General features: G+C 42.0%; 1 protein-coding gene across 2 annotated transcripts; it reads right to left on the reverse strand.

Annotated features, from left to right (window-relative positions):
* Positions 1 to 10,134: 10,134 nt before the first annotated feature.
* On the reverse strand, positions 10,135 to 21,797 carry TIMM10B (translocase of inner mitochondrial membrane 10B). 2 transcript variants are annotated; one of them, XM_064288517.1, is made up of 3 exons: positions 21,577 to 21,687; positions 21,397 to 21,492; positions 10,135 to 21,196 (listed from the first exon to the last, which is right to left on the reverse strand). In XM_064288517.1, the coding sequence occupies exons 2-3, from the start codon at positions 21,460 to 21,462 to the stop codon at positions 21,020 to 21,022; spliced, it is 243 nt and encodes an 80-aa protein (XP_064144587.1). In that variant the 5' UTR covers positions 21,463 to 21,492; positions 21,577 to 21,687; the 3' UTR covers positions 10,135 to 21,019. The 2 variants fall into 2 exon arrangements, with proteins under 2 accessions (XP_064144587.1, XP_003412266.1); XM_003412218.4 differs by having other exon boundaries at positions 10,136 to 21,196; positions 21,687 to 21,797.
* Positions 21,798 to 21,856: the final 59 nt, after the last annotated feature.

A 21,856-nucleotide genomic window follows, 5' to 3' on the forward strand; every position in this document is an offset into this window, starting at 1 on the left:
GGCAGGGGGAAGGCAGAGAGCCAGATCCGCTGACGAGGTATCATTGGGGAAAACCTGCTGGAGAAGTGCATGGACACAGACGTGGGTCCCAGGTAAAAGCTCACCCTAAGCCCAGCCACCCCCACACAGAAGGCCTTGCACAGACACGTGTGATCACATGAAGAGTCAAACTGACACACCGACAGGGTTCAATCAGAGAACCTCGATCACAGCAAGGAACCTACGCTCCGAGTGCAGCCTGGCGATCGCCTGAAGGGGAAGAACAGGTTGTCACTCAGAGGCCCCAAAGCCCCAGTCCCACAGTCCATCAGCCCACAGGCTAAGGGTCGTGAAGACAGAAAGTGGAGGAACCGGTACAGCAAACCACTTGGTTGGGGTCTGGCGGAAGACGACAAAAGGAGGACTCGGGTCCCAAGAGAGCGTGGTAAGATTGCTAACCAGAGACAAAAAGAGGGCGGGGCCTCCCTGGGGCATGGGGGAGAATTAAAGCGCTTCCCCGGGAGCGAAGGGAAGGGATCCGGGAATCCCAAGACCAGGATTCAACCGCAGCCCATCCCCTCCCAGCAGTTAAAACGGTTACAACAGCCCAGGAAGCTCGAGCCTCAACCCTGAGCACCACGAGAGCCAGAAAGGGGAGTGGCCAGGGCTTGATGTGGGCGGGGCCTGGGGCAGGGCCAGAGCTGGGAGGGGCGGGGCACAGGCTAAATTGCTGGCTGACTGAATTCCTGAGACAGGGGGACTGGCAGAGAACCTGGATGTACCTGAAAAAGAATGACACCGTTGAATTAGGGGAATAGCAGTCCTGAGGTCGTCGTGGGCAGGTTGTAATCCATGTGCTCGTTTATTCATTCATTGAGTGTCTGAGCTACCGCCAGGCACCACCAAATTACGCCTTTACGAACCCCGTACACCCCCCAGCCCCCAAGCCTTAATAAAAGATGTCATCTGAGCAGTCAAGAAGAAACGATTAATCCTCCTCCCCTTTTGTCTGGTTAATTCTAATTCATCCTTTGGATCTCAGTTTAAAAATCACTTCCTCAGGGAAGCGCTCTTTATTCCACAGTCAAGGTAAATTTGCATTATTATGTATTTCCGTTTGTTGTTGTTAGGTGCCGTCCAGTCGGCTCCAACTCATAGCAGTCCTATCCATGTACAACAGAAGGAGCCACTGCCAGGTGCTGTGCTGCCCTCTCAATCGTTTTGCATTGTGGCAGCCACTGTGTCAATCCATCTCCTTGAGGGTCTTCCTCTTTTTCGCTAACCCTCTACTTTACCAAGCATGATGTCCTTCTCCAGGGACTGGGACTGGGGCCACTTGATAACATGTCCAAAGCACGTGAAACAAGTCTAGCCATCCTCTTTTCTAAGGAGCATTCTGGCTGTACTTCTTCCAAGACAAATTTGTTCATTCTTCTGATCTGTGGCCGTTGAGTCTATTCTGACTCATAGTGATCCTATAGCAGTGCATGGTATATACAATGTTCTTCACCAACACCATAATTCAAAGTCATCAATTCTTCTTTGGTCTTCCTTTTTTATTCATTGTCCAGCTTTCACATGCATATGAAAATACCATGGTTAGGGTCAAGCCCACCTTAGCGTTCACACTAAGTTTAGAAAGTGACATCTTTGCTTTTTAACACTTTAAAGAGGTCTTTTGCAACAAATTTGCCTAATACACTACATAGTTTGATTTTTTTTAATAATTTTATTGTGCTTTAAGTGAAAGTTTACAAATCAAGTCAGTCTCTCACACAAAAACCCACATACACCTTGCTATACACTCCCAATTACTCCGCCTAATGAGACAGCCTGCTCTCTCCCTCCACTCTCTCTTTTCAAGTCCATTTCGCCAGTTTCTAACACCTCCACCCTCTCATCTCCCCTCCAGGCAGGAGATGCCAACATAGTCTCCTGTCCACCTGATCCAAGAAGCTCATGCCTCACCAGCATCCCTCTCCAACCCATTGTCCAGTCCAATCCATGTCTGAAGAGTTGGCTTCTGGAATGGGTTCCTGTCCTGGGGCAACAGAAGGTCTGGGGACCATGACCACCGGGGTCTTTCTAACCTCAGTCAGACCATTAGGTCTGGTCTTATGAGAATTTGGGGTCTGCATCCCACTGCTCTCCTGCTTCCTCAGGAGTTCCTGTTGTGTTCCCTGTCAGGCCAGTCATCAGTTGTACCTGGGCTCCATCTAGTTCTTGTGGTCTCAGGCTGATATAGTCTCTGGTTCATGTGGCCCTTTCTGTCTCTTGGGCTCATAATTGCCTTGTGTCCTTGGTGTTCTTCATTCTCCTTTGATCCAAGTGGGTCGAGACCAATTGATGCATCTTAGATGGCTGCTTGCTAACATTTAAGACCCCAGACGCGACTCTTCAAAGTGGGATGCAGAATGTTTTCTTAACAGATTTTTTTACGCCAATTGACTTAGATGTCCCCTGAAACCATGGTCCCCAGACCCCTGCCCCTGCTACACTGGCCTTCAAAGTATTCAGGAAACTTCTTTGCTTTTGGTTTAGTCCAGTTGTGCTGACCTCGCTGTATTGTGCGCTGTCTTTCCCTTCACCTAATGTAGTTCTTATCTACTATCTAATTAGTGAATGCCCCTCTCTCACCCTCCCTCCTCTCGTAACTGCAAAAGAATTTTTTCTTCTCAAACTATTTCTCAAGTTCTTATAAAAGTGGTCTTATATAATATTTGTCCTTTTGCAACTGACTAATTTCACTCAGCATAATGCCTTCCAGGTTCCTCCATGTTATGAAACGTTTCACAGATTCCTCACTCTTCTTTATCGATGCGTAGTATTCCATTGTGTGAATATACCATAATTTATTTATCCATTCATCCGTTGATGGACACCTTGGTTGCTTCCATGTTTTTGCTATTGTAAACAGTGCTGCAATAAACATGGGTGTGCATATATCTGTTCGTGTAAAGGCTCTTATTTCTCTAGGATATATTCCAAGGAGTAGGATTGCTGGGTTGTATGGTAGTTCTATTTCTAGCTTTTTAAGGAAGCACCAAATCGATTTCCAAAGTGGTTGTACCATTTGACTTTCCCACCAGTAGTGTATAAGTGTTCCAATCTCTCCACAGTCTCTCCAACATTTATTATTTTGTGTTTTTTTGGATTAATGCCAGCCTTGTTGGAGTGAGATGAAATCTCACTGTAGTTTTGATCTGCATTTCTCTAATGGCTAATGATCGTGAACATTTCCTCCTATATCTGTTAGCTACCTGAATGTCTTCTTTAGTGAAGTGTCTATTTATATCTTTTGCCCATTTTTTAATTGGGTTATTTGTCTTTTTGCAGTTGAGTTTTTACAGTATCATGTAGATTTTAGAGATCAGGCACTGATCAGAAAAGTCATAGCTAAAAACTTTTTCCCAATCTGTAGGTAGTCTTTTTAGTCTTTTGGTGAAGTCTTTGGATGAGCATAGGTGTTTGATTTTTAGGAGCTCCCAGTTATCTAGTTTTTCTTCTGCATTCTTAATAATGTTTTGGATACTGTTCATGCCATGTATTAGGGCTCCTAATGTTGTCCCTATTTTTTCTTCCATGATCTTTGTCGTTTTAGATTTTATATTTAGGTCTTTGATCCATTTTGAGTTAGTTTTTGTGCATGGAGTGAGGTATGGGTCTTGTTTCATTTTTTTGCAGATGGATATCCAGTTATGCCAGCACCATTTGTTAAAAAGACTGTCTTCTCCCCATTTAACTGTTTTGGGGCCCTTGTCAAATATCAACTGCTCATATGTGGATAGATTTATGTCTGGATTCTCAGTTCTGTTCCATTGGTCCACGTATCCGTTGTTGTACCAGTACCAGGCTGTTTTGGCTACTGTGGCAATATAATAGGTTCTAAAATCAGGTAAAGTAAGGCCTCCCACTTTGTTCTTTTTCAGTAATGCCTTATTTATCTGGGGCCTCTTTCCCTTCCATATGAAGTTGGTGATTTGTTTCTCCATCTCATTAAAGAATGTCGTTGGGATCTGGATCGGAATTGCATTAAATGTATAGATCGCTTTTGGTAGAATAGACACTTTTATAACGTTGAGTCTTCCTATCCACGAGCAAGGTATGTTTTTCTACTTATGTAAGTCTCTTTTGGTTTCTTGCAGAAGTGTATTGTAGTTTTCTTTGTATAAGTCTTTTACATCTCTGGTAAGATTTGTTCCTAAGTATTTTATCTTCTTGGGGGCTACTGTACATGGCATTGATTTGGTGACTTCCTGTTCGATGTTCTTTTTGTTGGTGTAGAGGAATCCAACTGATTTTTGTATGTTTATCTTGTATCCTGATGCTCTGCTGAACTCTTCTATTAGTTTCAGTAGTTTTCTGGAGGATTCCTTAGGGTTTCCTGTGTATAAAATCATGTCATCTGCAAATAGAGATACGTTTACTTCTTCCTTGCCTATCTGAATGCACTTTATTGCTCTATCCTGCCTAATTGCTCTGGCTAGGACCTCCAATACAATGTTGAATAAGAGCAGTGATAAAGGGCATCCTTGTTCGGTTCCTGATCTCAATGGGAATGCTTTCAGGCTCTCTCCATTTAGGGTGATGTCAGCTGTTGGCTTTGTATAAATGCCCTTTATTATTTGAGGAATTTTCCTTCTATTCCTATTTTGCTAAGAGTTTTTATCATGAATGAGTGTTGAACTTTGTCAAATGCCTTTTCTACATCAGTTGATAAAATCATGTGGTTCTTGTCTTTTGTTTTATTTATGTGGTGGATTACCTTGTTTTTCTAATGTTGAACCATCCCTGCATACCTGGTATGAATCTCACTTAGTCATGGTGAATTATTATTTTGATATGTTGTTGAATTCTATTGGTTAGAATTTTGCTGAGGATTTTTGCATCTACGTTCATGAGGGATATAGGTCTATAATTTTCTTTTCTTGTGGTGTCTTTACCTGGTTTTGGTATCAGGGATATGGTGGTTCCATAGAATGAGTTTGATAGTATTCCGTCCTTTTCTATGCTCTGAAATACCATTAGTAGTAGTGGTGTTAACTCTTCTCTGAAAGTTTGGTAGAACTCTGCAGTGAAGCCATCTGGACCAGGGCTTTTTTGTTGGGAGTTTTTTGATCACCTTTTCAATCTCTTCTTTTGTCATGGGTCTATTTAGTTGTTCTACCTCTGTTTGTGTTAGTTTAGGTAGGTAGTGTGTTTCTAGGAATTCATCCATTTCTTCTAGGTTTTCAGATCTGTTTGAGTATAGTTTTTCCTAGTAACCTGATATGATTCTTTTAATTTCAGTTGGGTCTGTTGTAATATCGCCCATCACATTTCTTATTTGGGTTATTTGTTTCCTCTCCTGTTTTTCTTTTGTCAGTTTGGCCAGTGGTTTATCAATTTTGTTGATTTTTTCAAAAAATCAGCTTTTGGTCTTGTTAATTCTTTCAATTGTTTTTCTGTTTTCTATTTCATTTAGTTCAGCTCTAATTTTTATTATTTGTTTTCTTCTGGTGCCTGCGGGTTTCTTTTGTTGCTCTCTTTCTATTTGTTCAAGTTGTAGGGATAATTCTTTGATTTTGGCCCTTTCTTCTTTTTGGATGTGTGCATTTGTTGATATAAATTGGCCTCTGAACACCGCTCTTGCTGTGTCCCAAAGGTTCTGATAGGAAGTGTTTTCATTCTCATTGGATTCTATGAATTTCTTTATTCCATCCTTAATGTCTTCTATAATCCAGTCTTTTTTTGAGCAGGGTATTGTTCAGTTTCCAAGTGTTTGATTTCTTTTCCCTGCTTTTCCTGTTATTGATTTCCACTTCTATGGCCCTATGGTCAGAGAAGATGCTTTGCAATATTTCAATGTTTTGGATTCTGGAAGTGCTACGGCTGCTAATCAAAGGAGGGTCGGCAGTTCAAATCCACCAGGTGCTCCTTGGAAACTCTATGGGGCAGTTATACTCTCTCCTATAGGGTCACTATGAGTTGGAATGGACTCGACGGCAGTGGGTTTGGTTTTTTTTTTTTTCTATCCTAGACAATGCTCCATGTGCAGTAGAAAAGAAAGTATACTTGGTTGCTGTTGGGTGGAGTGTTCTGTATATGTCTACGAGGTCAAGTTGGTTGATTGTGGCATTTAGATCTTCAGTGTCTTTATTGAGCTTCTTTCTGGATGTCCTGTCCTTCACCGAAAAGTGGTGTGTTGAAGTCTCCTACTATTATTGTGGAGCCGTCTATCTCACTTTTCAATGCTGATAGAGTTTGTTTTATGTATCTTGCAGCCCTCTCATTGGGTGCATAAATACTTAATATGGTTATATCTTCTTGGTGTATTGTCCATTTAATCATTATATAGTGTCCTTCCTTATCCTTTCTGATGGCTTTAACTTTAAAGTCTATTTTGTCAGAAATTAATATTGCCACTCCTGCTCTTTTTTGATTGTTGTTTGCTTGATATATTTTTTTCCATCCTTTGAGTTTTAGTTTGTGTCTCTAAGGTGTGTCTCTTGTAGGCAGCATATAGATGGATCTTGTTTTTTAATCCATTCTTCCACTCTCTGTCTCTTTATTGGTGCATTTAGTCCATTTACATTCAGGGTAATTATGGATAGGTATGAATTTAGTGCTATCATTTTGATGTCTTTTTTTGTGTGTTGACAGTTTCTTTTTCCCGCTTGATTTTATGTGCTGAGTATATTTTCTTTATATATTGTCCTTTCCTCTTATTTGTTGTTGTTGATTTTGTTTCTGCTGAGTCTGTATTTTTCCCTTGTATTTTATTTTGATGAGTTTGTCTCCTTTGTGGTTACCTTATTATTTACCCCGATTTTTCTAAATTTAAAACTAACTTTTATTTCTTTGTATTGCTGTATCTTCCTCTCCATATGGAAGGTGTATGATTAGATTTCTTAGTCCCTCTTTATTACTTTAATGTTGTCTTCTTTTATATAATAACATCGCTGTTACCCTGTTTTGAGCTTTGTTTGTTTGTTTTTATAATCTTGCTTTGTTTTTTTTGGATTTCCCTGTCTGGGTTGACTTCTGGTAGCTCTGCCCAGTGTTCTAGTCTTGGGTTGATATCTGATATCATTGATTTTCTAACCGAAGAACTCCCTTTAGTATTTCTTGTAGTTTTGGTTTGGTTTTTATGAATTCCCTAAACTTGTGTTTATCTGGAAATGTCTTAATTTCACCTTCATATTTAAGAGACAGTTTTGCTGGATATATGATTCTTGGCAGGCAATTTTTTTCCTTCACTTTTTTAAATATGTCATCCCATTGCCTTCTTGCCTGCGTGGTTTCTGCCGAGTAGTCCAGGCTTATTCTTATTAACTCTCCTTTGTAGGTGACTTTTCATTTATCCCTCGCTGCTCTTATAATTCTCTTTTTATCTTTGGTTTTGGCAAGTTTGATTATGTCTTGGTGACTTTCTTTTAACATCTACCTCATGTGGAGTTCGATGAGCAGCTTGGATAGGTATCTTCTCATCTTTCACAATATCAGGGAAGTTTTCTGCCAACAAATCTTCAACAATTCTCTCTGTATTTTCTGTTATCCCTCCCTGTTCTGGTACTCCAATCACTGGTAGGTTATTTCTCTTGATAGAGTCCCACATGATTCTTAAGGTTTCTTCATTTTTTTAAATTCTTTTATCTGATTTTTCTTCAAATATATTAGTGCCAAGTGATTTATCTTCTAGTTCCGAAATTCTAGCTTCTACTTGCTCAATTCTGCTCCTCTGACTTTCTATTGAGTTGTCTAATGCTGCAATTTTATTGTTAATCTTCTGAATTTCTGGTTGCTGTCTGTCTATGGATTTTTCCAGCTTATTAAACTTTTCATTATGTTCCTGAATAATCTTTCTATTTTCTTCAGTTGCTTTATCTGTGTGTTCCTTGGCTTGTTCTGTGTATTGCCTCATTTCCTCCTGATGTCTTAAAGGGTTCTGTATATTAAACTTTCGTATTCTGCATCTGGTAATTCCAGGAATGCACTTTCATCTAGAAGATCCCTGGATTCTTTGTTTTGAGAGCCTGTTGAGGTGATCACAATCTGTTTCTTTATGTGACTCAATATTGACTGTTTTCTCTGAGCCATCTATAAGTTATTGTATTAGTTTATGCTTGCTTACTGTGTCATAGCTGCTTGCTTTGTTTTGTTTTGGTATACCCCTGTGGGTTGCTTGAGTGAGCTAGCTTGATTGTTTTTGCCTTTGGAGCTCTGGTGTCCTGTTCCCAGATGGCTAGAGTTGTTATCAGGTATATCAGTCTAGAAGTCCATTCAGTTTTCTTGTATGAATTCAGCTCAGGTTTCCAGGTAGCCGATCATCAAGTGTGTGGTACAGGCTCTGTCCTACAGTCTTAGAGGGGCAAGGGTGATTGGTGTATGTACCCGTATCTGATTGCAGCAGGGGGTCATGCTCTGAGCAAGGCAGGGTGCTGAGAACCAACCCCTGAGTGTCTCTGAGGAAAGTGTGTCCCTGTTCCCTAGAGCATGGTGGTGGGTGGGTCCTGCAGAAGGACCATGGGCACCCAAAGTTTTTGGTTGTAAGGACTTGGAGGTACCAGTTAGCATTGGAACCCCTTTCGCAGATGGCTGGGTGACCTGAGTGGAGCTACCATTCCTTAGGTCCCTGATGTGGGTAGGTGAGGACCTTGTTTAATAGGCAAAGCAATGTCAAACTTCAAACACCCACCTCTCCACCGTACAGCTGAAATGGTTGGAGTTTTCCAACAAGGGCCTATTCTCCTGAAATAGCCCCACACAGGTCCATGCAGAAGGGAAAGGTGCTCAAGGTCCACGGATGGTTTATGCCTAGAGAGGAGCCGCTTCTGTCCTGAGCTCCTCTGGTTAATGGAGCTAGCAAATTATCTTTTCCCCCGAACTGCAAATTTTTTCCTTCCCCAAGGCTGGGAGGATTGCTCTAGGTGCTCAACAGGCCCTATCTCAGGCCCAGGGATTCAGCTGCTGAAGCTGGCTTGGGGATGGGGGGGCAGGGGGCCGTGGTAAAATACACGCAAGTACTTAGCTTTTGCTGAGAGCGCCGATTTTAGGTTCTGGAGGTGTGAGTAGGCTGTGCAGCTGGCTGCTTCTCCCTGAGAAAACTGAGGCCAAATGCTAGTACCAGCCTGCCCGCAGCCACCGCTCCAGGAATGGTGCCTGAGGGCTCCCTGCAATTCAGGTCCGGTAACTCCTCTCCACTTCTGAACGGTTTCTTCTTCCCCCTGCCCCTCAGTTCATTGTCTAAGCTTGCCTTTGATGCTCAGGGCTCCCAGCTTGTCACAAATATACTGGTTTCTCTTGTTTTTTTGGGTCTTTGTTGTAAGGAGGGCTCACCAGAAGCGTCTGTCTGCTCCGCCATCTTGGCTCTGCCTCCTCCGTCATTTGATTTCTTGATTGCTGCTTCTATGGGTGTTGATTGCGGACCAAAGTAAAATGAAATCTTTGACAACTTCAGTATTTTCTCTGTTTACTATGATGTTAGTTATTGGTCCAGTTGTGAGGGTTTTTGTTTTGTTTAGGTTGAGGTGTAATCCATACTGAAGGCTGTGATCTTTGATCTTCATCAGTAAATGCTTCAAATCCTCATCACTTTCAGCAAGCAAGGTTGTGGCATCTGCATAACACAGGTGGTTAATAAGTCTTCCTCCAATCCTGATCCTGCATTGTATTCATGTAGTCCAGCTTCTCGGATTATTTGCTCAGTGTATGGATTGAATAAATATGGTGAAAGGATACAACTCTGATACACACGTTTCATGACTTTAAAGCAGCAGTGTCTCCTTGTTCTGTTCGAATGACTGCCTCTTGGTCTATGTACAGGTTCCTTATGAGCACAGTTAAGTGTCTGGAATTCCCATTCTTTGCAATGTTGTTCATAATTTGTTATGATCCACACAGTTGATTGCCTTTGCATAATAAATAAAATACAGGTAAACATCTTTCTTGTATTCTCTGCTTTCAGCCAAGATTCACCTGACATCAGCAATGATATTCCTTGTTCCACATCCTCTTCTAAATCCAGCTTTAATTTCTAGCATTCCCGTCGGTGTACTGATGCAACCACTTTTGAATGATCTTCAGCAAAATTTTACTTGTATTACTTGTGTGTAATATTGTGTAGCAATACTAATGATAAAAAAATTTTTTTTTTAATACTAATGATAAAAATTTTTTTTTTTTTATACTGTCCGATAATTCCCACATCCTGCTGGATTAGCTTTCTTCAGAATGGGCACAAATATGGATCTCTTCCAGTCTGTTGGCCAGGTAGCTGTCTTCCAAATTTCTCGGCATAGATGAGTGAGCACCTCCAGCACTGCATCCGTTTGTTGAAACATCTCAGTTGATATTCCATTAGTTCTTGGAGCCTTGTTTTTCCACAATGCCTTCTATGCAGCTTGGTCTTCTTTCTTCAGTACCATCGGTTCTTGATTATATGCTAACTCATGAAATGGTTGAATATCGACCAATTCTTTTTGGTCCAGTGGTTGTATATTCCTTCCATCTTCTTTTGATGCTTTCTGCGTGGTTCAATATTTTGCCCATAGAATCCTTCAGTATTGCAACTTGAGGCTTAAATTTTTTATTCTATTCTTTCAGCTTGACAAATGCCAAGCATGTTCTTCCCTTTTGGTTTTCTAACTCCAACTGTTTGTACATTTTACTACAATGTACATATTCTTCATAACATTCATCACAATTGTGACTATTTGTTTTATATAGGCCTTTATATATCTACCTTAAGTTCCAAGAGAATAGGGTTGCATCTGTCTCATTTACCTCTGTCTGCAGACCTTAACACAGTTTAATAAAAGCAGTTGTTCAAATATTTGTGAAAAATGTAAATATATGGATGAATGTGAGACATAACCAAAAAAGAGAAAACAGAGTCCAGAATCAGCATGGTGTATCCAAGCAGTACAAAAAAAATGGTCCTTCTATAACCGAGGATGAGAATCAAAAACTGAGGAAAGGGGGTTGAAGATGAGGCCAGAGAGGTCAGCTGTGACCTAATGAGAGAAAGCTTTATTAGCCATGCTAAGGAGTATGCCAGAGAAAGCATTAAGTAGATGAATAATGTGGTTAAATTTGTATTTTGCGGGAATCACTCTTGGCTAGTGTGGAAAATGGATTGGGGGTACCTCCCAATAGCCATTCTCTTTTTTTTTAAATGTGCTTTTTAGGTGAAGGTTGAAACAGCAAATTAGTTTCCCATTCAATAGTTTATACACAAATTGTTCTGTGGCATTGGTTTCTACCCCCTCAATGTGTCAACACTCTCCCCATAACTATCCTGAGTTCTCCATTTTCACTTGTTCAGTTTTCCTGCCCCTTCCTGCCTTCTCATCATTGCTTTTGGGCAGATTTTGCCCTTTGGTCTTATATAGCAGCAGTTTCCTCATGGGTGTTATTGTTTATTTATAGGCCTGTCTACTATTTGGCTGAAAGATGATCTCTGGGAATGGTTTCAGTTTCATGTTAGAAGGGTATCTAAGGGCCATTGTCTTGAGGGTTCCTCCAGTCTCTCTCAGAGCAGGAAGTCCAGTCTTTTTCTTATGAATTCGAATTTTGTTCTACGTTTTTTCCCCACTGTAACCGGGACCTTCTATTGTGATTCTAGTCAGAGCTGTCAGTAATGGTAGTTGAGCACCATCTAGTTCTTCTGGTCTCGGGCTAACGGAGGCTGTGGTTCCTGTGGTCCATTTTTCCTTTGGGCTAATTGTTTCCTTGAGTCTGGTTTTCTTCACTCTCCTTTGCTCCAGACAGAGATCAATAGTTGTATCTTAGATGGCCAATCACAAGCTTTTAAGACCCCAGATCCTACTCACCAAAGTGGGATATTGTAAAAGTGGTGTGGCCGGGTGTGTGACCTCCTCTAACTTCACAAGGGAGAAGGAGAATCAAGATAAACAGCTGAAGCCCAGCAGAATGGCAAAACTGACTAATCTCATTATAGTTCCATACACCTTATTTGCATGGTCTCACCCCCACAATGGTGCCATGCACCTTATTTACTTTATTAGCAAGCTATCCAATTCCCTTGGTGGGGCACAAGCACCTAATTTGCATAGCCCCACCCAGTCTTTTGGTGGGAGTTACAAGACCATGGTGAGAAAGGCCATGTAAATGATCCATTACACCACAGATGTAGAACATTGTCTTTATCAACTACGTTAAGCCAGTTGACCTATATGTCCCCCGAGACAATGGTCCCTAGCCCTCAAGTACGGTAACTCAGTCCTGCAAAGTGTCTGGTTATGTCTAGGGTATTTCCATGACTGTGCCGTGTGCTCTTTTGTATATATGAATATAGATGCAGCACATACATATATGTAAAAATATCCATTGCCAAACCCATATATGTACTTGCATGTACTCCCATATGCCCTCTCCTATTCAGCATACATACCTACCTATGTATCTGCATAGTTATCTAGTGCTGCTATAACAGAAATACAAGTGGATGGCTCTAACAAAGAGAAGTTTACTCCCTCACAGTTTAGAAGTCCAAATTCAGGGTGCCAGCTCTAGGGGAAGGCTTTCTCTATTGGCTCTGGGGGAAGGTCCTTGTCATCAATCTTCCCCTGGTCTAGAAACTTCTCAGTGCAGGGACCTCAGGTTCAAAGGACATGCTCTGTTACTGGCTATTCTTTCTTGGTGGTATGAGGTCCCAATCCCTCTGCTTGCTTCTCTTTCCTCTTGTCTTTTAAGATAAATGGTGATGCAGGCTACACTCCCCTTACATAGGATCAGGGCTATGACCTAAGAAAGAGTGCTGCATCCCACCCTAATCCTCTTTAACATAACCTAATCTTGCCTTATATGGATATTATCTTATCACTGATAGCGTTGTATTTCAGGATAGACCTTGAATTTTTTTTTTTTTTGACAATGAATGCAACACCATTCCTCTTCAAGTTGTCATTCCCAGCATAGTAGATTATATGATTGTCTGATTCAAAATGGCCAATACCAGTCCATTTCAGCTCACTAATGCCTAGGATATTGATGTTTATGCATTCCATTTCATTTTTGATGATTTCCAATTTTCCTAGATTCATACTTCGTACATTCCAGGTTCCGATTATTAATGGATATTTGCAGCTGTTTCTTCACATTTTGAGTCATGCCACATCAGCAAATGAACATCCCGAAAGCTTTACTCCATCCACGTCATTAAGGTCAACTCTACTTTGAAGAGGCAGCTCTTCCGCAGTCATCTTTTGAGTGCCTTCCAACCTGGGGGGCTCATCTTTCAGCACTATATCAGACAATGCTCCGCTGCTATTCATGAGGTTTTCACTGGCTAATGCTTTTCAGAAGTAGACTGCTGGGTCCTTCTTCCTAGTCTGTCTTAGTCTGGAAGCTCAGCTGAAACCTGTCCTCCATGGGTGACCCTGCTGGTATCTGAATACTGGTGGCACAGCTTCCAGCATCACAGCATCACGCGAGCCCCCACAGTATGACAAACTGACAGACACATGACTGGAAGAGATCCGTATTTATGCTTATTCCCAAGAAAGGTGATCGAACTGAATGTGGAAATTATAGAACAATGTCATTAATATCACAGGCAAGCAAAATTTTGCTGAAGATCATTCAAAGTGGCTGCAGCAATATTTCGACAGGGAACTGCCAGAAATTCAGGCCAGTTTCAGAAGAGGACATGGAACCAGGGATATCATTGCTGATGTCAGATGGATCCTGGCTGAAAGCAGAGAATACCAGAAGGATGTTTACCTGTGTTTTATTGACTGTGCAAAGGCATTTTACTGTGTGGATCATAACAAATTATGGATAACATTGAGAAGAATGGGAATTCCAGAACACATAATTGTACTCATGAGGAACCTTGACATAGATCAAGAGGCAGTTGTTCAGATAGAACAAAGGGATACGGATTGGTTCAAAGTCAGGAAAGGTGTGCAGCAGGGTTGTATTCTTTCACCACACCTATTCAATCCGTATGCTGAGCAAATAATACAAGAAGCTGGACTATATGAAGAAGAATGGGGCATCAGGATTGGAGGAAGACTCATTAACAACCTGCGTTATGCAGATGACACAACTTTGCTTGCTGAAAGTGAAAAGGACTTGAAGCACTTACTAATGAAGATCAAAGACCACAACCTTCAGTATGGATTGCACCTCAACATAAAGAAAACAGAAATCCTCACAATTGGACCAATGAGCAACATCGTGATAAACTGAGAAAAGATTGAAGTTGTCAAGGATTTCATTTTACTTGAATCCACAATCAACAACCATGGAAGCAAGAGTCAAGAAATCAAAAGATCCATTGCATTGGGTAAGTCTGCTGCAAAGGACTTCTCCAAAGTGTTGAAGAGCAAAGATGTCACCTTGAAGACTAAGGTGTGCCTGACCCAAGCCATGGTATTTTCAATCGCATCACATGCATGTGAAAGCTGGACAATGAATAAGGAAGACCGAAGAAGAGTCGACACCTTTGAATTGTGGTGTTGGGAAAGAATATTGAATATACCATGGACTGCCAAAAGAACGAACAAATCTGTCTTAGAAGAAGTGCTGCCAGAATGCTCCTTAGAGGCAAGGATGGTGAAACTGTGTCTTACACACTTTGGACATGTTGTCAGGAGGGATCAGTCCCTGGAGAAGGACATTATGCTTGGCAGAGTACAGGGTCGGCAGAAAAGAGGAAGACCCTCAACAAGGTGGGTTGACACAGTGTCTGCAACAATAAGCTCAAGTATAACAACAATTGTAAGGATGGTTCAGGACCGGCCAGTGTTTCGTTCTGTTGTGCATAGGGTCGCTAGAGTCGCAACCGACTCGACAGCACCTAACGACAATAACAGCCTTGCCTCATAAACCACAGAAAGAGATTAAGGATTTACAACACATAGGATAATTACATCAGATTACAAAATGGAGGACAACCACACAATACTGGGAATCATGGCCTATCCAAGTTGACACATATCTTGGGGGGACACAATTAAATCCATGACAATGTCCATTGGCCATTTTTTAATTGGGTTGTCTTTTTGTTGTTGAGGTGTTAACGTTTTCTATAAATTTTACAGATTAGGCTCTTGTCGAGTATATCGTAGGCAATTTTTTTTTCTTTTCCAGTCTGTAGGTTCTCTTTTTACTCTTTTGATGAGTATAAGTGTTTAACTTTTAGGAGATCCCGGTTTTCTAGTTTATCTTCTGTTGTTTGTGCATTTTTATTTGTTTAGTATTCTAGTTGTGCCATATATTAGGACCCCTAGCATTGTCCCTATTTTTTCTTCCATGATGTTTATAGTTTTAGGTTTTCCATTTAGGTCTTTGATCCATTTTGAGTTAGTTTTTGTGTATGGTGTGATGTATGAATCTTGTTTCATTTTTCTGCAAATGAATACGCAGTTTTGCCAGCACCATTTGTTAAAGAGACTTTCTCTTCTCCATTTAATGGACTTGACACTTTGTCAAAGATCAGCTGTCCATATGTCGATTAATTTACTTCTCGGTTCTCAATTCTATTATATGGGTCTATGTGTCTGTCATTGTACCAGTACTAGGCTGTTCTGACTACCATGGCTGTATAGTAGCACAGTGGTTAAGCACTCGACTGCTAACTGAAAGGTCGGTGGTTTGAACCCACTAGCCACTCATCGGGAGAAATATGTGGGAGTCTGCTTCCGTAAAGATTACAGTCTTAGAGACCTTACGAGTCAGTTCTACTCTGTCCTATAGGGTCACTATGAGTCAGAATCAAATCAATGACAACAGATTTTATGTTTGTTTGTTTTTATACAAATTGAGAGCAAACTGGAAAGAATGATTTGATCCAGATGAGGGCTTTCAGGTGCTGATTGTTCTGTGAATAGTAAGGGTAGAAGATATCACTCAGTGAGATTTTGGATGAAAAACATATATAATCATTGGCAATTAAATTTATAGGCTCATTTCTGTCTCTTTTGATAGAAAGCCTTTCTCTGGTTATGTTAATAATGGTTTGAACTGGGAAAGACTGAAAGATATTCATTCAACAAATATTTAATAAAGCACATTTTATGTGTCAGTCACTATGTTAAGGACACAATGGTGACCAAGAGAAACATGGGCTTTGCCCTAATGAGGCATACAAACTGTTAGAAGTGTGACATAGCAAAAGCATGAGGAATTATGATAGCTGGAGTCTGAGAGGAAACCCTGGTTGCGTAGCGGTTAAACACTATGGCTACTAGCCCAAAGGTCGGCAGTTTGAATCCACCAGGCACTCCTTGGAAACTCTATGGGGCAGTTCTACTCTGTCCTATAGGGTGGCTATGAGTCAGAATTGACTCGATGGCAATGGGTTTTTTTTATGGAGTCTAAGAGATCTTTGAGGAAATAGTATTTGAACCAAGATCTCAGGAATGAGTTGGAGTTAAGTAGGTAAAGAGGGAAAGGTGCAGATATGCTGCAAAGGAATAGAGCAAAAAAAAAAATTTTTTTTTTTTTAGAGGAACTGAAAGGCCAGTGAAGTTGGAGCACAGAGAGGAGAGAGTTAAGTGTGACTCAATTCAGCAAACTATACTGACAGTTCACTCTTTGACAGTCACTGATAACACACAGCTGGAGGTAGGCAGGGGCTGGATTATGCAGGGCCTTATAGGTCATATTTAGTTGGTTTATATCAGAATAATGGAAGCTATTACAAGGTTTTAAGCATCAGTTTGTGTTTTCCTGGCTGATCAGTGGAAATGGATTGGCCGAGTGGAAAAGTGAATATGGGGAGAAGCAATTGCATGAGGGGTGAGAAAGAGGGATGTGCCCAGGTGGTTTCTAGCTTCTGCAACTGAATGAGTACTAGCCATAGGGGCAAAGGTTACGAGTTTGGCTTTAAACATGTTAAGTTTTGGGGGATGTTTTGAGACACCTAAGTGGAGATGAAAGGAGCTGGAGGGAGGGATCTGGGAGCTTTCAATAGATGAGGCCTGGAGTGGGGATGAAACTCTCTGAAAAATGAGGCTGAGAAAGAACAGGACCTAGACAAACTTTTAAAAGGCTGGGAGAAGTTTGAGCCTGCAAAGGGAGGCTAAAAAGCTGCAATCAAAGAGGTAGTAGTAAAGCCAAGAGAGTAGACTCACAGGCACCAAGGGAAGCAGATCAATGATGAGGAACTAGTAAATAATACCAAGTGCTACTGAGAAGCAAAGCAAGCCAAGGACTGGGAAATAATCACTGGATTCAGGGATATAAAGGTCACCGTCATGAACCAGGGTTACAGACCTCTAAGATGGAAAGGGCCAAAGTAAACAACTGTTTTGAAAAGTTTAGCTGTAAAGTGGAAGATAGCATGGTAACTGGAGGGGAAATGGAGTCCAGAATAGTCTGTTAATAGAAGACTCTTCAGCTTGCTTAAACACTGATCAGAACCTAGTACCGTGGAAGGAAGTCATAAATTCCAAAGAAAGGACTAGGACTCAGATCACAGGAATAAGCATTGACCTTAGATAAGAGGCGTGCTTCCTCTGTTTAGACAGAAGGGTAAGAGAAGAGGATAAGGCAGGTATAGATGGGTGAATAAGATTCCCATTTGATAGTTTCTACTTTTGTCTATGAACTAAGGTTACATGCAGAAAGTGAATTGAAGGGTATGTAATAAGAGGGTTATGAATACTGGTTTGAAATTGTCCTTGCAGAAAGCAGGAGAAATGACCAGAAAGATCTAGTAGGATTATAGGGGCTGAGATTCAGTCTGAAGTTGGGCACCATAGACTCACAGTGGTATAAATCTGCTCCATAGTGATTTCACTGGGCAACATTCAGCTGTCCAAAACGCAGGCATAAATGTTTCACTTTATCTGACAAAGAGATGAGAGGCAAAGAAATTTAGCCCACTGCAGAAAAATCACTAGAATTCAAGCTGGATACAAACCTGAAGACAGCAAGGTGCTAATAGAAGGTAGAAGCAGCAATGGCCTGAATGCTCCAGCGAAATCAAAGAATGGTTGTAGAAGGAATAGTTCAATAAACAAACATGGTCAGTGAATGAGATGCCAGTAATAGCATTTGAAGATAGAGCAGTTTGGGGTGATGTCAATGGCCAGGGAGTAGGTAGCTAAGACAGAGTAGAAATTATTAGCGCTTGGGTCAAGGAACTAAGAGACCAAAATACTGGACTGTCCATGTAGACATTAAAGTATCAATGGATATACAGAAAGACCATGGCCTAGATATTTAGAGGCAAGTGGCAAGAGAGTGGTAGTTACTCAGGACAAGTAATGAGAAAGGGTGGTACGGTTGAATATCCTCAAAGAAATGAGAATTTCCCAGGGAACAGGCAGTAAGTTCTGACAGGACAATGGCAGGAAAACCAACCCTATCTTGTGTGTGTGTGATGCTATAAAGCATTGTTAACATTTATTCCTGTGTTGTGCCTGAAACATCACATTGTCCTTGTTTTCACAATGGATTCCACTTTATGGCAAGACCTGAGATTTAGTGACTACAGGAGGTGCAGTAATAGGAACAAGGTTTTTCTCATATCAGACAGATCTCTGTTCCTAGCCTTTCTTCAGCAGTTACTAAACCCAGTACCCAGCGCCATCGTGTCGATTCCGACTCATAGCGACCCTATAGGACAGAGTAGAACTGCCCCATAGAGCTTCCAAGGAGCGCCTGGCGGATTTGAACTGCCGACCCTTTGGTTAGCAGCCATAGCACTTAACCACTATGCCACCAGGGTTTCCAAAGTTACTAGGTTCGTGATATGGAGAGGAAATACAGATAATTGACAATGGAAGTTTATTGCAAGGATACACACGAATGTTGCTGTGGAAGAATTCTTCCACCAGCAGCACAACATTCCGTTCTCCTGCCTCTGGAAGTTGGGAGGTCGCCCAATTGTTTCACCTGTTTATACTTTCCAAGGGGAGGATTTTATTGGGCAGACATAAAGCCTGTCAGTACGGAGTTTTCTGATCAGCAACTTTCACCTTCCTAACAAACCTTTCCACTCAAGAGATAGCAGCTAAAGAGGGTAAAACACTACTTGGAGCCAGTTTTCTCAATAAGTAATTGTGTGTAAGATGGTGCTCCAGTATACATTCTGGATTCTTGCTTTATCATCTATTAAGTGGGGATAATACCTCTTACTTGTGGTTTTGTTATAAAAATTAAGACAAAGCATGATCTATACCAACATCATAACCTATATAAAGTGGGTTCTTAATAGATATTGAGAGGCAGCCTGGTATAGTAAAAAGAACATGGACTTCGAAGTCAGATCTGTGTTTTAATTCAGGGTCTGCTACTTCCTGATCTGTAGAAGGGATGGAATGTCTGCTTTGTAGGCAGTTGTAACTTTTTTTTTTTAATTGTGGGAGCCAGTGTCTAAGAGCTTCAATTTCCTGTGAAAAATGAACCACAGTCATTTAATGAAGGATAGTTGAAGGTAAAAGGTGTAAAATAACTGCTGTGGTGATTAGGAGGAATAGATTAAGAACATAAAAAAGGAAAACAAACAAAAAAAACCCATCACCGACTAGTCAATTCTGACTCATAGAGACCCTATAGGATCGAGAACTGCCCCATAGGGTTTCCAAGGAGTGGTTGGTGGATTCAAACCGCTGACCTTTTGGTTAGCAGCCATGGCTCTTAACCACTGCACCACCAAGGAATATATAAAGGATTGCTTATTGGTTGTAAGGGCTTGACTGAGGTTGGAGACCATGAATTTTTAGTGGTGTCCATTATACAATTGTTTTTTTTCTCTAACAGCCTGAATGGAGAAATAGAAAAGATAAAACATCTGGATTGATATGAAGGGGCCAAGGACAGCAAGAAAATGGAGTGATAGAGTGATAAGCCAGACAGGTGAATACAGAAATAAATTCTACAAGGAAGGCAATAAATGAAGAAAGAATGGACAGTGGAATTAGAAATCACAGAATAGGTACAGTGGGAACAATGTAGGGTAGGACAGTGAAAGAGCTAGAGTTAGGAGTTTCCTAGTGGAGTAGTGGTTAAGAGATATGGCTCCTAACTAAAAGGTCAGCAGTTCAAATCCACCAGGCACTCCTTGGAAACCCTAAGAGGCAGTCATACTGTGTCCTATAGGCTCGCTGAGTGAGAATCGACTCGATAGCAGTGGGTTTTGGGGTTAGACAAGGGGTGAAATATTGAGGAAACATTAAAGAGGTCCCAAAGACGTGGCCTTATCTTTTTTTTTAATCCTTTATCGGCACCGTTCTTTGTTCTGTCGGTTAGTGCGTACCTGTTGGTTTCAGCCCTGGCTGCTCAGAAATTGCCTTCTACTTCTCCCTTGAGTTTCTCCCCTTGAAGTCTGGCTGTATTACAAAATATGTTTCCCCAAGTTTTCCCCTTCCTGGCTGCTCCTGAAGACAAGCACACAGACCTCCACTGTTTAAAGCTTTTATTGCTCATCCTGAGAAGACAGAAAATATTAAGAAAGTGGCCCAGGGAAATGGTAGAAGTTCCAGAACACTCCAGAATTCTTACAAGTTTCATCTCTGTTCTATGTCACTAATTTCATAGGAGGTAGCACCTAGAAGCCCTGTGGTTTCTTGGTATCTCCTGCCTTCCCTAGACTTGGCAGAATCCTTTCTTAAAAGATATAGTCCATGAAAAAACAGTTATGAACTAACATATACTTGGCTCACAAATGAGCCATTTCAGTCTCAAGGACAGCTAGACAGGGCTCATATTTTGTCATCTGGGCAGGAACCAACATCCTGTTGCTCACACCAACCTTAAAACTGTATCCACAGACCCTACTTTAACCAGGAGCCTGGGATACTGAGGTTTTCCTTCTCCACACAGAAGGCAACTTCTTGGCAGCCAGAGCTGAAGTTAATAGATATGCACTAACTGACAAAACAAATGATGGTGCCAATAAAGTGGGTTCCTCCCCTCCTCCCCCCCCCCACCCCCCAATGAAACACAGTAAAAAAGCAGGTTTATTAGCTCCAGGAAAAGGAGCAAAGGTACCCATCTCTCAGGCTACTCCTCACGTTCTCTGTACAAGCTCTACTCAGCCCAAGGGTCCGTCCAGCCCCCCCCCTTCTGGGGTGGGAAACAGCTAGGTGCCAGATGGCGAGGCTCCAGGCCGTTCAGCAGCAACACCTGGCATGGCTGAGGCAGCCTCATAGTCTGCGATGCGGCGCTGTACCAGGGCAGGCATGAGCTTCACATAAGCGGCCATGAGACGGTGGTTGGAATGGATCAGCTTCCCAGCACAGCTGTGCAAACAGGCCTCCTAAAAAGAAGATAGGGTGGAAGTAGGGGCCAAAGGGGTCCTGTCAGGCCCCATCTCCTTCCTTCCCCAACCCCAGCCTAGGGGTGAAGGCCGTGAAAAGGCCAAGGCCAGAAGTGGAAATGAGAGGTGGGGTTGGGAAGCTGACTACCGTGAACTTTGAGGATCGAGGATAACCTCCCTAACCCTACTCAGGCCCCCACCTCCTCAGCGTCCAGAGCTCGGTGGTGCAGGCTGGGCACGCAGCGCTGGAAGCAGAGTTCTGTCATCCGATTGTAGACCAACAGGAAGTCCCGCAACTGCCGGTAAAAGGGACCAGGAACTCAGCGATAAGGTGTCCCTCAATTCAGCCCAGCCTCCCGGGGTTGCCCTGGGTCGCGCACCACAGCCTGAAGTTCTCAGCCCTCGGATCCCTGGCTCTTTGGGGTACCCGCGACGTTAACAGGCATGGGAGCTGAAGGTATGGCTCTGGAGCAACTTAATCCCGACTCACGTTTCTCAGCTGCTGCTGCTGCTCCATCACGCCGCCGGCGCCCGCCTACATCTCTTCCGTTTCAGCTTGAAAACACCCCGGAAGTAATCTCTGGCCGTTCCCCAAGGACTGAGGGGTTGGCTCAAGGATCGCCCTGCCCTCGGCAGCCAACGTCACTTCCGCCCTTATAA

The sequence above is a fragment of the Loxodonta africana genome, chromosome 7 (assembly GCF_030014295.1).
Source record: "Loxodonta africana isolate mLoxAfr1 chromosome 7, mLoxAfr1.hap2, whole genome shotgun sequence".
Lineage (NCBI taxonomy): Eukaryota > Metazoa > Chordata > Mammalia > Proboscidea > Elephantidae > Loxodonta > Loxodonta africana.

Coding starts and splice junctions, on each gene's coding strand:
- TIMM10B (XM_003412218.4), bottom strand. CDS start 21,713: ATGGAGCAGCAGCAGCAGCTGAGAAAC. Junction 21,493..21,686: donor AGCAGCAGCAGCTGAGAAAC/GTGAGTCGGGAT, acceptor TTTTACCGGCAG/TTGCGGGACTTCCTGTTGGT. Junction 21,197..21,396: donor GAGCTCTGGACGCTGAGGAG/GTGGGGGCCTGA, acceptor TCTTCTTTTTAG/GAGGCCTGTTTGCACAGCTG.